At 49.4% G+C, this 14,203-nt stretch overlaps 1 protein-coding gene across 1 annotated transcript in view; it reads right to left on the reverse strand.

The window, feature by feature from the left end:
• Positions 1–2,873: 2,873 nt before the first annotated feature.
• Positions 2,874–14,203, reverse strand: part of ZBTB46 (zinc finger and BTB domain containing 46) — a 102,785-nt gene continuing 91,455 nt past the window's right edge. The window contains exons 3-4 of the mRNA XM_060230593.1: positions 11,993–12,168; positions 2,874–3,426 (exon numbers count right to left, since the gene is read on the reverse strand). Coding sequence (XP_060086576.1) covers positions 3,034–3,426; positions 11,993–12,168 — 569 coding nt within the window. The 3' untranslated portion in view covers positions 2,874–3,033. The remainder of the gene's footprint in view (positions 3,427–11,992; positions 12,169–14,203) is intronic.

Consider the following 14,203-nt stretch of genomic DNA (forward strand, 5'->3'; position numbering starts at 1 on the left):
CCCCAGAGCAAACTAATTTGTACAGCAGCCAATGGCTCACTCACAACTTTAATGTCAGTAGCTCACAAAGCAGAATTTCTGCTCTCAAGACTCCACAGTTTAGAGGGAGCATTGGTTAGCAGTGCTACATTTTTTGTTTGTTTGTTTTAAAGCACCTTTTGATATGCGACTCCCTAGGTCTGGCAGGACTCAAGCCTGAATCTCGAGCACCTGTGTCCTGTATAAAAACTTGTTCCACAGCACAGAACACTGATTTGGGGAATTTTTCCACCTACAGGCATGGGAAGCTGAGAGAAAATATAGGGATTGGTGGACTGTTTTAGGATCCCCCTAGGAAAGCAAGAGCCCCGTGGCACAGAGTGGTAAAGCTGCAGTACTCCAGTCGGAGCCCTCTGCTCAGGACCTGAGTTCGACCCCAGAGGAAGCTGGTTCAGGTAGCCGGCTCCAGGTTCTCAGCCTTCCATCCTTCCGAGGTCGGTCAAATGAGTCCCCAGCTTGCTGGGGAGGAAGTGTAGATGACTGGGGAAGGCAATGGCAAACCACCCTGTAAAAAGTCTGCCGTGGAAACGGGAAAGCAACGTCACCCCAGAGTCGAAAACGACTGGTACTTGCACCTTTACCTTTACGAAAGCAAGAGCAGCCAGCTGTAAGCCAAATGTTCCTAGCATCAAGACCCCAAACGCTTCTCTGTCAACGCTGGGAGAAATAAAGGGCTCAGGTTGACTCAGCCTTCCATCCTTCCGAGGTCGGTCAAATGAGTCCCCAGCTTGCTGGGGGGGGGGGGGGGGAGATGACTGGGGAAGGCAATGGCAAACCACCCCGTAAAAAAGTCTGCCGTGAAAACGTCGCGATGCGACGTCACTCCAGAGTCGGAAACAACTGGTGCTTGCACAGGGGACCTTTCCTTTCCTCCACTACGTGAAGGAGTCTCAGAGCGGCTTACAAATCTCCTTTTCCTTCCCCCTCCCCACAACAGACATCCTGTGAGGTAGGCAGGGCCTGTGGAGAGGCCTCCCTCGTTGCTTCTCCATGTTTATGGCAGGAGTCCCCAGTGGGGCACTCTGATGCCCACCAAGTGTTTTTAGGAAGTAGGGAGGGCTGTTGTCCAGCAAGGCTTCTGATTGGCTACTGGGTATTTGATTGGTTGTGCATATTTTTTTTACTGCCGCCACAGTACAAGGATCTATACTAGGGGTGGCCAAACTTGCTTAGCATAACAGCCACATGGAATAAATGTCAGATGTTTGAGAGCCAGAAGACATGAACATCTGACGTTTGAGAGCTGGGAGGGAGGGAGGCAAATAGATGGGGGAGGGAGGGAGAGGTGGAAAGAAAGCAACTTTGGCTTTAAATGCATTCTCCAAGTTGCTGGCTGGCTTGGAGAAGTTAGACAAATGCCTTCTCCACGCTGGCCAAAGGGGTGGTGGAGGCTTCAAAAGCCACACAGTATGTGTGAAAGAGCCACATGTGGCTCCCAAGCCACAGTTTGGCCACCCCTGATTTATTCTGTGTTTCTTGGTTTCTCACTATTCAGGGGCTGCATATGTCAGGGGTGGCCAACGGTAGCTCTCCAGATGTTTTTTGCCCACAACTCCCATCAGCCCCAGCCATTGGCCATGCTGGCTGGGGCTGATGGGAGTTGTAGACAAAAAAAAAATATCTGGAGAGCTACCGTTGGCCACCCCTGGCATATACCACTGCACAAGTGTGTGGGGGGGGACAGATATGCAGTTCTGTAGTGTGGCCACAAGGGGGTACGTCTGCATTAGAGAAATCCCTGCATCTTTAAGACACACTCAAGAGAGCTGAACAGATCAAGGAGCTTCCAGGAAGAGAAATTCCCTGTTGTTCTGGAGGCTGAAAAAGCTATTTGACTGCACTGGCTTATTGAAAAAAACGTAGCATTCTGAAAAGGAAAGTCCTCGAATGCTGACTGTGTCCAGCGGCACAAAAAAGCTTATACCAAGAGTAAAACTTTTGTGGGACTCAAAATTTGTTCTGCGGGTTCAGGTTGTTACTCTTGCAACTGAGACTCAAATAATTTGGGGGAGAGGGGAGACTGATTTTCAATTTGGGGGGGGGGAGTTAGCAGACAGCTGATCTACAAGGCTGCTGACGTCTAGGAGGTATCTGAATTGACTGGCCCCTGAAGGGCTGGGCAGAGGCGTTGTGGCTCCCTCGGACTGTAGCAACTATGCGCAGAAGTACACAGTACATCCAGTATGTGCCTGCTCATGGGTTTGTGACCAGTCTCACAGACGTACTTACATTGTGGGAAATCCCCCTTTTAAAATGCTCATTCTCTCAGCCCTAGGAGGGACAGGTGGAACTGGAGGAAAGGGGAGGGGGGAGTCCCTCCCACCACCTTTTCTGCTGGCAAAAGCAGGCTGGGAGGGAAACTGGAATCTCCTTCTCCCCCCCCCCCCCCGCAACAGCGCTCCCTCACAATGCCTAGCAAATGAGCTCTTTTTAAGAGGAATCCCCCACAACACCCATCCGACTGTAAGTCTGGTCGTGCTCCCATGACCTGGTGCATCATGTAGTAATGTCCTATGACAACAGGGGTCAGTAGTGAGCTTCTGCCTATCGTGCTGATTGTTGTAGTCGCTACAGCCCAGGGAAATCCTTAGCTGGCTTCAGGGCTGGGTTTAACGCTCCAGCTTGCTCCATTCTTTGAGAAGTGAGAAAAGTTGCTTGTCTTTCCCAGGGATAGCGGGAAAACGTTTCAGGGAGGATGCTCCAAGTTGTCAGCCTGCAGTCTGGCTCCGGTAGCGAAACAAAGGCCTTTCTTTTTTGTTCAGGGCCACAGGAAGGGCAAAGGGCAGGGAATGATGGTACCATGGGGAAAACGTTTACAAACACAGACTCTGGCTGAAAAGATAAAGAATTTGTTTGCTTAACAAAAAAAATCCTGCACGCATGAGACGTTTTTGCTCCTTGGGACAAGTGGCCAGGTGGGCTGAGCTCCTCCAACAGGAGCTTCCGGTCCCGGCGTTGTCCCCCCAAAAAGCTGGGAGAGAAACAGAACATCCCCTAAGAAATCCAAGTGAAGTCCTTGTCGTTTCCCCCCAAGTTTTCATGCTCCGGCGGGGAGTCGACACCGCCATCTTTGTCGTCGTCCAAGTTCAAGTCGTCTTGAGAAATCTCGATATCGTCTTTCCACTTGAGGTCGTCGTCGTCCCCCATGTCTTCCTCCCCTTCCCCTTTGAGGCCGTCGGGATCTTCCATGTACGGGCCTTCTGCGCCGTACAACTCGTCCGGTGACCCCTCGCCTCCATTCGTGTCCAGGTGGCCGCCCATGCCTTGGCCAGAACAATCCATGCAGATGCCATGGCGACGGGAGCCATGTTTGATCCCCACGCTGGCAGCCGACATGAACACGCGGTTACATACTTTACAGACGTATTTTTTGTCTTTGCTGTGAACCTTGGGGAAGGGGGTGGGGTGGGGAGGAGAGAAGGCATAGTTAATGCGGGTTAAGGTGGTCGAAGCGAAGGTTTCAAGGCTCCAACGCAGCAACAGCAGGACAGTTTTAAGCACCTGTGGCTAATTATCCATCCTCCTCAAGCAGACTTTCTTTTACTAGGAACAAAGGTGTAAAAGGAAGTACAATTTTCACACAGTGCGTGGTTGAATTGTGGAACTCACTACCACAGGGTGTGCTGATGACCACCTACTTGGAAGCCTTTAAAACAGGGGTGTCAAACTCATTTGTTATGAGCGCTGGATCTGACATAAATGAGACCTTGTTGGGCCGGGCCATATCAAGGTGGGCCATGCGTGTTCCTATTTAAGATTAGGTAATAGGTAATAAACTTTATAAAGGACACAGACAAACACAATTTAAAACTTTAAAAAAACCCTTAAAACATTAGCACTCATTAGTCTCTCCCCACATGAACCCCAGAAAGCACTGAGGTCAGCAGGGAAGAACCTGCTGACTATCCCCGAGGCCAAAAGAAGTAAAACTTCAAAGTACCCGTAACCGGGCTTTTTCTGTTGTGGCCCCACAGCTGTGGAACCAACTTCCTGAAGAAACACGAGCCCTGCGGGATCTTGAGCAATTCCGCAGGGCTTGTAAGACCAGTTTGTTTCGAAAGGCCTTCGCAGACTAGAACCGTTAATTAAGGCCGCCACCTAGACAATAGCGCAATTCAATTTTACTGTTTTAGAATTTTAATAGTTTTAATTAATTATGATTTAAAATGTTGTTTTGTATTATGTATATTTGAACTTTGTTGTTAGCCGCCCTGAGCCTGCTTCGGCGGGGAGGGCGGGATATAAATAAAAGGTATTATTATTATTATTAGTCTTAAAGGTGCTTTCTTTGTATTTCTCCCATGGGATCCAGGGAACGGGGCAAAGGGAGCTCTGGCTCTTTCCTTCCTTCCCCTGGAGACTGGGGGAGGGGGGAGGAGCCTCAACCAATAGAAGTAGGAGACAGCTGGCTCAGTAGCTCTGCTGTGCTATTGAGAGAGCCCGGCAAAGCAAGCTCTGCTTGCCCCCCTTCCTCCCCAAGGGAGGAGCCTCAGCCAATGGAGAAAACAGAGGTTTTGTTCTGTAGCGCCTGTGCTATTGAGCAAGCATTAAAAAGCAAGCTGCTATGCAGAAGGAAGCAAGAAAGAGGGAGAAGGAAGCAAATGACAGCCAGTTGCTCGGGGGGCCTGATAGGAGCCTTCCAGAGGCCTCATTTGGCCCCTGGGCTGCATGTTTGACACCCCTGCTTTAAAAGAATGGACAAACTCGTGACAGAGAGGGCTACCAACAGCTACAAGTCATGATGGATATCTACTCCCTCTAGTATGCTTCTTCAAATCAGTTGCTAGGGAGCAACGGGCGGGAAGGTGCTGTTGCTGCCATCCTGTTCATGGGCTTTCTAGAGGCTGCTGGTTGGCCACTGTGTGAACAGAACGCTGGATCTGATGGGCCTGGGGTCTGATCCAGCAGGGCTCTAGTATTGTTCTTAAGATATTGGATTTATATCCCGCCCTCCACTCCGAAGAGTCTCAGAGCGGCTCACAATCTCCTTTGCCTTCCTCCCCCACAACAGACACCCTGTGAGGTGGGTGGGGCTGAGAGGGCTCTCCCAGCAGCTGCCCTTTCAAGGACAACCTCTGCCAGAGCTAAGGCTGACCCAAGGCCATTCCAGCAGGTGCAAGTGGAGGAGTGGGGAATCAAACCCGGTTCTCCCAGATAAGAGTCGGCACACTTAACCACTACACCAAACTGGCTCTGGCTTAAAAGCACAAAGGCAGAGAACTCTTTCCTGTTCCTTACCGAGAAGGGCATGCCCTTCACAAAGTGTGTTTTGCTTTTAGTTATCCTTGCGCAGACCACGCTAACTATTCTTTATCTGATGCATTATCTGGAAGAACTGGGTTTGATTCCCCACTTCTTCACATGCACCTGCTGGTGTGACCTTGAGTCAGTCACAAGTTCTCGCAGTGCTGTTCCTCTCAAAAGCAGTTTCTGTTAGATCTCTCTCAGCCCCACCTGCCTCACAGGGTGTATGTTGTGGGGAAGGGAAGGGAAAGAGAGCCAGTCTGGTGTAGCGGTTAAGTGCGCAGACTCTTATCTGGGAGAACCAGGTTTGATTCCCCACTCCTCCATGTGCAGCTGCTGGAATGGCCTTGGGTTAGCCATAGCTCTCACAGAGCTGTCCATGAAATGGCAGTTTCTGTCAGAGCTCTCTCAGCCCCACCTACCTCACAGGGTGTTTGTGGTGGGGGAGCTAGATTGTAGTCACTCTGAAACCCTGAGATTCAGAGTGGAGGGCGGGGTATAAATCCAATACCTTCATCTTTTTTATCCCACCTTTCCTACCTTAATGCAACTCAGGATGGTCTACCTGCCGCTGTATCCTTGTAAGCAGGTTAGGCTGAGATTGTGTGATTGGTCCAAGGTCACCGAGTGAGCTGCCATGACAGAGTGGGGGATCAATGCTGGTAAGTGTCTGATGATGCACACCAGGACAAAAAAATCCCGAGTTCAAGTCTTGCTGAGACTGAGAGGGGGAAAGATCTTGGGGTCATAGTGGACAGCTCAATGAAAGTCCTGACCCAGTGCGCTGCAGCAGTGGAAAAGGCAAACCGAATGGGAGGGATTATTAGTAAGGGATCGAAAATATAAAACGGTCTATGTTGTGATGCCCCTGTAGAGAACTATGGCGCAACCTCATTTGGAACGCTGTGTACGGTTCCGGTCACCGTGTCTCCAAAAGAGCATTGCAAAAGCTGGGAAAAGAGGAGGGCAACCAAAGATGATTAGGCTGAAGAGTCTAGGGCTGTTCAGTTTAGAAAAGAGACAACTAAGGGGGGGCATGCTAGAGCAGAGGGGGGTCACATATGCGGCCCGAGGGCTGAATCAGGCCCCTGGAGGGCTCCTATCAGGCCCGCGAGCAAGTCTGCTTCCTTCTCCCTCTCTCTTGCTTCCTTCAGTTATTAGAGACTTTCAGGGTTTTGTAGAAAAAGCCCAGCAGGAACTCATTGGCATATTAGGTCATGCCCCCTGATGTCACCATTGTTTCGCATAAGGCTTTTTTTGTAGACAAAGCCCAGCAGAAACCCGTTGGCATATTAGGCCATGCCCCCTGAAACAAAGCCAGCCGGAATTGCGTTCCTGTGCATTCCTGCTCAGAAGAAGAAGAAGAAGAAGAAATTGGATTTATATCCCGCCCTCCAGTCCGAAGAGTCTCAGAGCGGCTCACAATCTCCTTTCCCTTCCTCCCCCACAACAGAAACCCTGTGAGGTAGATGAAGATATTGGATTTATATCCCACTCTCCACTCCGAAGAGTCTCAGAGCGGCTCACAATCTCCTTTCCCTTCCTCCCCCACAACAGACACCCTGTGAGGTAGATGAAGATATTGGATTTATATCCCACTCTCCACTCCGAAGAGTCTCAGAGCGGCTCACAATCTCCTTTCCCTTCCTCCCCCACAACAGACACCCTGTGAGGTGGGTGAGGCTGAGCGGGCTCTCACAGCAGCTGCCCTTTCAAGGACAGAGAGTGGCCTACAATCTCCTTTCCCTTCCTCCCCCACAACAGACACCCTGTGAGGTGGGTGGGGCTGAGCGGGCTCTCCCAGCAGCTGCCCTTTCAAGGACAGAGAGTGGCCTACAATCTCCTTTCCCTTCCTCCCCCACAACAGACACCCTGTGAGGTGGGTGGGGCTGGAGAGGGCTCTCCCAGCAGCTGTCCTTCAAGGACAGAGAGCGGCCTACAATCTCCTTTCCCTTCCTCCCCCACAGCAGACACCCTGTGAGGTAGATGAAGATATTGGATTTATATCCCGCCCTCCACTCCGAAGAGTTTCAGAGCGGTTCACAATCTCCTTTCCCTTCCTCCCTCACAACAGACACCCCGTGAGGTGGGTGGGGCTGGAGAGGGCTCTCACAGCAGCTGCCCTTTCAAGGACAACTCTCGCGAGAGCTATGGCTGACCCAAGGCCATGCAGCAGGTGCAAGTGGAGGAGTGGGGAATCAAACCCCATTCTCCCAGATAAGAGTCCGCACACTTAACCACTACACCAAACTGGCTCTCGGAGACTTAAAATAAAATACTGCAAGAGTGCTAATTTTTAAAGCATGTTTTATTTAAAGTTTTTTTTTTCAAAAAAAACGTTTGTTTTTGTTTGTCTGTGTCTCTGCTACCTGGCATTATATTTTATGACACACATGGCTTGGCCTGACAAGGTCTCATTTACGTCAGATCCAGCCCTCATAAACCCTTGTGTTAGAGGTTTATAAAATTATACATGGGATGGAGAGAGTTGACGCACAGAGATTTTTTCTCCCTCTCTCAAATGACAAGAACTTGAGGACTTCCAGTGAAAACGACGGGTAGTAGGTCCAGGAAGGAAATACCACTTTACACAGAAAGTGATTAAAATGTGGACTTCACTGCCAGAGGACGCAATGATGGCCACGGGCAGCTTTAAAAGGGTATTAGACAGATTCATGGAGGAGAAATCTTTCAGTGGTTAATAACCACAGTGACTGAGGGGAACCTTCCACATTCAGAGCCCCTAAGTTTCTGAATCTTGGGGCCAAGAGGCAATATCAGGAGAAGGCCTCGGCCTCTCTGCCCATTGGCCCTCCAGAGGAACTGGCTGGCCACTGTGTAAGACAGGATGCTGGACCAGATAGACTACAGTTAATCTTTTTTGTTAAACAGCATACTTCAGTGTTGCAAGCACATCTGTGCCTCATGTATGTTCTTTTGTGTTACGCAGGGCTTTTTTGGGGGTAGGAACGCAGTTCCAGCTAGCCTAGTGTCAGGGGGTGTGGTTTAATATGCAAACAGGTTCCTGCTGTAGAAAAAAGCCCTTTGTGAAACAATGGTGATGTCATAGAGTGTGGCCTAATATGTGAATGAGTTCCTGCTCGGCTTTTTTTTTTGTTACAAAAAAAGCCCTGGTGTTATGCAGTGTTCCCTCTAAGCTGCAGAGTCTTGTGAGCAAAAATTCTACTTTGTGAGCTGCTACTGGCATTAAAGTTGTGAGCATTAAAGTTGTGATTTACTGCATAAATTATTGTGCTCTGGGGCCATTTTTCCTGAGCTAAGACAAAAATGTGTGAGCTGTCGGCTCTGTGAGCTATCTGTGAGCTCACTCATGCTAACTCAGTTTAGGGGGAACACTGGTGTTATGTATCAGCTGATACACTCTGCAATTTGAGAGAGAGTAAAAAAGGAGAACAGGCCCTGGGGCATGCATGTCCGTGTGAGAGCAGAGGTGGATTAAGCGCTGGATCTACCCAATGACACAGGATTAGCTCAGCCCAAAGGATGCAAATTGAGAGACATCTCCGGGAGCAGCTAGTCCCAAAAGCAGATGGCTGGGCACTCATCCGGATGGCCCCAAGTACTCATGGAAGGAAGGAAAAGGCAGCGGGGCTCTGGATGCTATGGCAACAGATAACAGAAGCCCCTTCAACGGCCCCGGGAAGTAGCACGGGCTCGCTGCCCGCCTCATCTAGAAAGGCCGACATTTGGCAAGGCCAAGATGCGGTGCTTGCACCTGCCGCCGACAGACGGTTGCTGGCCAACTTACTGTGGAACAAAACCTCCCCCACCACCAAAAAAGGGAAGAAGACCATTTTGGGAGGCAGTTGCGGGGGCAAGGAGGAGAGAGACGGGGCCTTTCTGCGACACAAGCTCCTTGAGGCGAGTTTTCCAGATTTGGGCTGTGGTGGAAAGTGATACTTTCACATCACAAACCAGTTACCTAAGAATTTCTTGCTTCCTGGTACTGAGAGGTACTAGAAATGGAATATTCCTTTGTTTTAAACTGTTGTACAACACTGTGAACCTGCTCTGCAGGGAGGGTGTATAGAAGTTTAATAAATAAACAAATAAAAGCACATAAACAGGACTAGGAGGAAGGCTAATAACCATTGTTGGGTGTATGCCAGATAAAACACGGAGGTCTTTACCTTCGGTGCAGGGAAGGAGCTCACGGCAACACTAGTGGAATGCATCTTTAGCACTCAGTCAGTATTAATGGATGCTCCCTTCTCTCACAGAGCATTAGCGGGAAACTTTATGGATGATAGGAAACTATTCACGATGGTGAAAACCAAGGTGGATTGTGAAGAGCCCAAGGAAGAAGAGAAGAGATTGGATTTATGCCCCACCCTTTACTACCCAAAGGAGTCTCAGAGCAGCTTACAGTCTCCTTCCCCTTCCCACAACAAACAAGCTGTGAGGTAGGTGGGGCTGAGAGAGCCCTGACAGAAACTGCTCTTAAGCAGAACAGCTCTGAGAATTTGTGACTGACTCAAGGTCACATCAGCAGGTGGATGTGGAGGAGTGGGGAATCAAACCCGGTTCTCCCAGATATGAGTCCACGCACTTAACCACTACGCCAAACTGGCTCTCCGGAGGATCTAAATGAGGGGAATGATCAATGAAGTTCAAGGTAGGTAAGAATAAGCTGGAATAAGCTGCATTCTGGAACAACCCCCACTCCTGATTCAAGTATAAGTGAACGGGGTCTGCACTTGCTGAGACCGAGAGGGGAAAAGATCTTGGGGTTATAGTGGATAGCTCAATAAAAGTGTCAGCCCGGTGTAATGCAGTGAAAAAGGCAAACTCCATGCTGGGGATTTACTAGGAAAGGAATTTTTTCAAACAAAAACCCTGCCAATGTGGTAATGCCTCTGAATAGAACAATGGTGAGGCCTCATTTGGAGCACTTTGTCCCGTTTCGGTAACTCTACTGCAAAAGGATATCGAAATACCAGAAAGAAGAATTGCAGATTTATATCCCGCCCTTCTCTCTGAATCAGACTCAGCAGCTTACAATCTCCTGTATCTTCTCCCCCCACAACAGACACCCTGTGAGGTGGGTGGGGCTGAGAGAGCTCTCCCAGAAGCTGCCCTTTCAAGGACAGCTTTGTGAGAGCTATGGCTGACCCAGGGCCATTCCAGCAGATGCAAGTGGAAGAGTGGGGAATCAAACCCGGTTCTTCCAGATAAGAGTCTGCACACTTAACCACTACACCAAAGGGTATGGAAGAGAGCAAGCAAGACGATGCAGTGTTTCGAGCACCTTTTTCTACAAAGAACGTCTGGTTTAGGAAGAAAGGCAACCGGGAGGTAGGATGGGACATGATAGAAATTTATATAATTACGTATGGAGAGAAAAGCGGGGATAGAGAGGACTTTTTCTCTCCCTCCCATAATATTAGCACTTAGGGACACCTTTTTAAAAATGCATGTAAACAAAGAAAACCTAATCATGTCATTCTGCCTCAGCTTTCTTTTGTCCAAGCTGGATTGGACCCACAACCCTTCATCACCCTCATTGCTATTTATTATTTTATTTATTTATTTATTACTTTGCATTTATATCCCGCCCTCTCCGCAAGCGGACTCAGGGCGGCTAAGTTTCACTTTTCAGGAACTGGAATCCATTTTGGGTACCAGATTTTAAGGAAGATATAGACAAGCTGGAACTGGTCTAGAGGAGGGCAACAAAGATGGTGAGGGGTCTGGAGACCGAGTCCTGTGAGGAAAGGTTGAAGGAGCTGGATATGTTTAGCCTGGAGAGGAGGAGGTGGCTGAGAGGTGATATGATCACCATCTTCAAGTACTTGAAGGGCTGTCCTATAGAGGATGGTGTGGAATTGTTTTCTGTGGCCCCAGAAGGTAGGACCAGAACCAACGGGTTGAAATTAAATCAGAAGAGTTTCTGGCTCCACATTAGGAAGAACTTCCTGACAGAGCGGTTCCTCAGTGGAACAGGCTTCCTTGGGAGGTGGTAGCCTCTCCTTCCTTGGAGGTTTTTAAAAGGAGACTAGATGGCCATGTGACAGCAATGCAGAGCCTGTGAATTTAGGGGGTGGTATCTGTGAAGTTCCTGCATTGTGCAGGGGGTTGGACTAGATGACCTGTTAGGTCCCTTCCAACTCTGATTCTGTGATTCATAGTATCTGATGAAGCGTCAAGCCTTTGAAAGCTGACACTTCGGTCGTTTTCGCACTCACCTTCCGCCGGCGCGACCCCCCTCTTCACCGCGCAGGATCTGCGCAGATTTCGCACTAAACGCTGCGGAGCAGCCAGAAAAGCCGGAAGCTCCCGTCGCAAAAGCCGCGCAAACGCCAAACTGCTTTTTGGCGGTTTCAGTTTGAGCGGCTTTTGCACCGGGAGCTTCCGGCTTTTCTGGCTGCTCCGCAGCGTTTAGTGCGAAATCCCAGAAGAGGGGGGTCGCGCCGGCGGAAGGTGAGTGCGAAAACGACCTTCAAGAAATCTGCTAAGTCCTTCTTGAGACCTCTGGACTCTTTTTTATTCCCATCGCACATCCATCTTGAAGTGGTTACTTCTCTCTGTACAACACCTGCAAAAGCCTTGGCACTGCTGGACAGATCCACCCCCCTGTCATGCTGCGCAAAGCCAACGTCCAGTCCAGCCATGTCCCACCTTCTCAACTGGAGGAGTGAACGTCTCCCCCCCGCCCCCGCAATACACACTCCCAACGGCTCCAACTTACCAAAGTGTGCCGTTTCATGTGCTCTCGGCGGGTGAATTTCTTTCCGCAGATTTCACAAGGGTAGGGTCTTTCTCCAGTGTGGGACCGCATGTGCCTCTTCAAGATGCACTGGTGCATGGCTGAGAAGCTACAGTAGGGACACTTGAACTTTTTCCTTATCACCGTGAACTCGTTCACTGGAAGAGAAGCACAAGGCAGCCCAAGGTTATTACAGTGGAAGCCGCCTCTTGTTCATTAAGACAAAGACGGCTTAACTAAGTGATCATCTCTCAAGGGGGTTTTTCCCACCAAGGGAAATTGGGCGCACTGTGTGCTAGTGTTCATACACTTTCTTTGCACACCCTTACTGCAAGTGTCCACGACTGTCCGGGTAATCCAAATGTTGCATTAAGGGATACATGAGAGAAGGACAGTGAATCGCACACCACCGGCTTTTCTTTAATCCCACGGAAAGTGTCTTATTAAACTAGGGCTCCGAGAAAACATTGAGAAACTACAGACTGGTTGCACCTGACTATCTTGTGCATTGCTTTGGGTATTTGATAGAGAAGCAACAGATGAACACTGCAAATAATAAAATGTTACAAATGCACACTTTTTTGGTTCAAGTTAACCAGTCTTCTCCATCTGGAAGAGGATCACCTCCATCTGAGGTGATATGACCATCATCTTGTAGTATTTTGAAGAGCTGTCCTATAGAGGATGGTGTGGAATTGTTTTCTGTGGCCCCAGAAGGTAGGATCAGAACCAACGGATTGAAATTAAATCAGAAGAGTTTCTGGCTCGACATTAGGAAGAACCCCCTGACTGTTAGAGTGGTTCCTCAGTGGAACAAGCTTCCTCGGGAGGTGGTGGGCTTTCCTTCCTTGGAGGTTTTTAAACAGAGGCTAGATGGCCATCTGATAGCGATGCTGATCCCGTGGAGGTGTTTGTGAGTTTCCTGCATTGTGCAGGGGGTTGGACTAGATGACCCCGGAGGTCCCTTCCAGCTCTATGATTCTATGATCTTTGTGAAGCTTAGTCACCCCCTGAAGAAAACAGGCTATAGGCTATCTCACCCACTCATAGAATCATAGAGCTGGAAGGGACCTCCAGGGTCATCTAGTCCAACCCTCTGCACAAGGCAGGAAACTCACAAAGACCTCCCCCTACATTCACAGGATCCTCATTGCTGTCAGATGGCCCTGTAGCCTCTGTTTAAAAACCTCCAAGGAAGGAGAGCCCACCACCTCCCGAGGAGGAAGCCTGTTCCACTGAGGAACCGCTCCAGAACACTCAATGAGGTCTGGAGTACTGAGCTCATATATATGATATCAGGTCTTATTCACAAGGATGTAATGCTGCATCTGTCTTCTTGGGGTTATAAAACATCCCATTACAGGGATCTGAGGAAAATGGGGTCACTTCTTGGTATTGCTGAAGCATATGGGAGAATTCGTATTTACTTTACAGGCCCCTTTATTAGCAGAATAATAACGTAAGGAAATGTCTTAATTTCTTTTATGCTAGCAGTAACATCCTCGATGTGCAAGAAGTCCCTCAAGATCTTGTAAGTGACCCTATAAAAGGATTCATGCGGGTAACTGTTGGTCTGAAGCTACAGAACAAAGTTGGAGTCCAGTGGCACCTTTAAGACCAACAAAGTTTTATTCTAAGTAGAGTTTTCATAGGACTTTTAGATGGTGCTTTGAACAGGGCTTCTAATAAGGGTGTTGAGTTTGGGATTGTTGGCTGTCTAGAGGAACTGGTTGGCTGCTGTGTGAGACAGGATGCTGCACTGGATGGACCATTGGCCCGATCCAGCAGGGCTCTTCTGATGTTCTTATGAAGGCCTTGGCCTCTTTGCCCTATTGTTGGCCCTCCAGAGGAACTGGTTGGCCACTGTGTGAGACAGGAGGCTGGACTAGATGGACCCTCACTGGTCTGATCCAGCAGGGCTCTTCTGATGTCCTTATGAAGGCCTCGGCCTCTCTGCCCTGTTGTTGGCCCCTCAGAGGAACTGGCTGGCCACTGTGTGAGACAGGAGGCTGGACTAGATGGACCCTCACTGGTCTGATCCAGCAGGGCTCTTCTGATGTCCTTATGAAGGCCTCGGCCTCTCTGCCCTGTTGTTGGCCCCTCAGAGGAACTGGCTGGCCACTGTGTGAGACAGGAGGCTGGACTAGATGAACGCACACTGGTCTGATCCAGCAGGGTTCTTCCTGTGTTCTT

The sequence above is a fragment of the Heteronotia binoei genome, chromosome 2, assembly GCF_032191835.1.
Source record: "Heteronotia binoei isolate CCM8104 ecotype False Entrance Well chromosome 2, APGP_CSIRO_Hbin_v1, whole genome shotgun sequence".
NCBI lineage: Eukaryota > Metazoa > Chordata > Lepidosauria > Squamata > Gekkonidae > Heteronotia > Heteronotia binoei.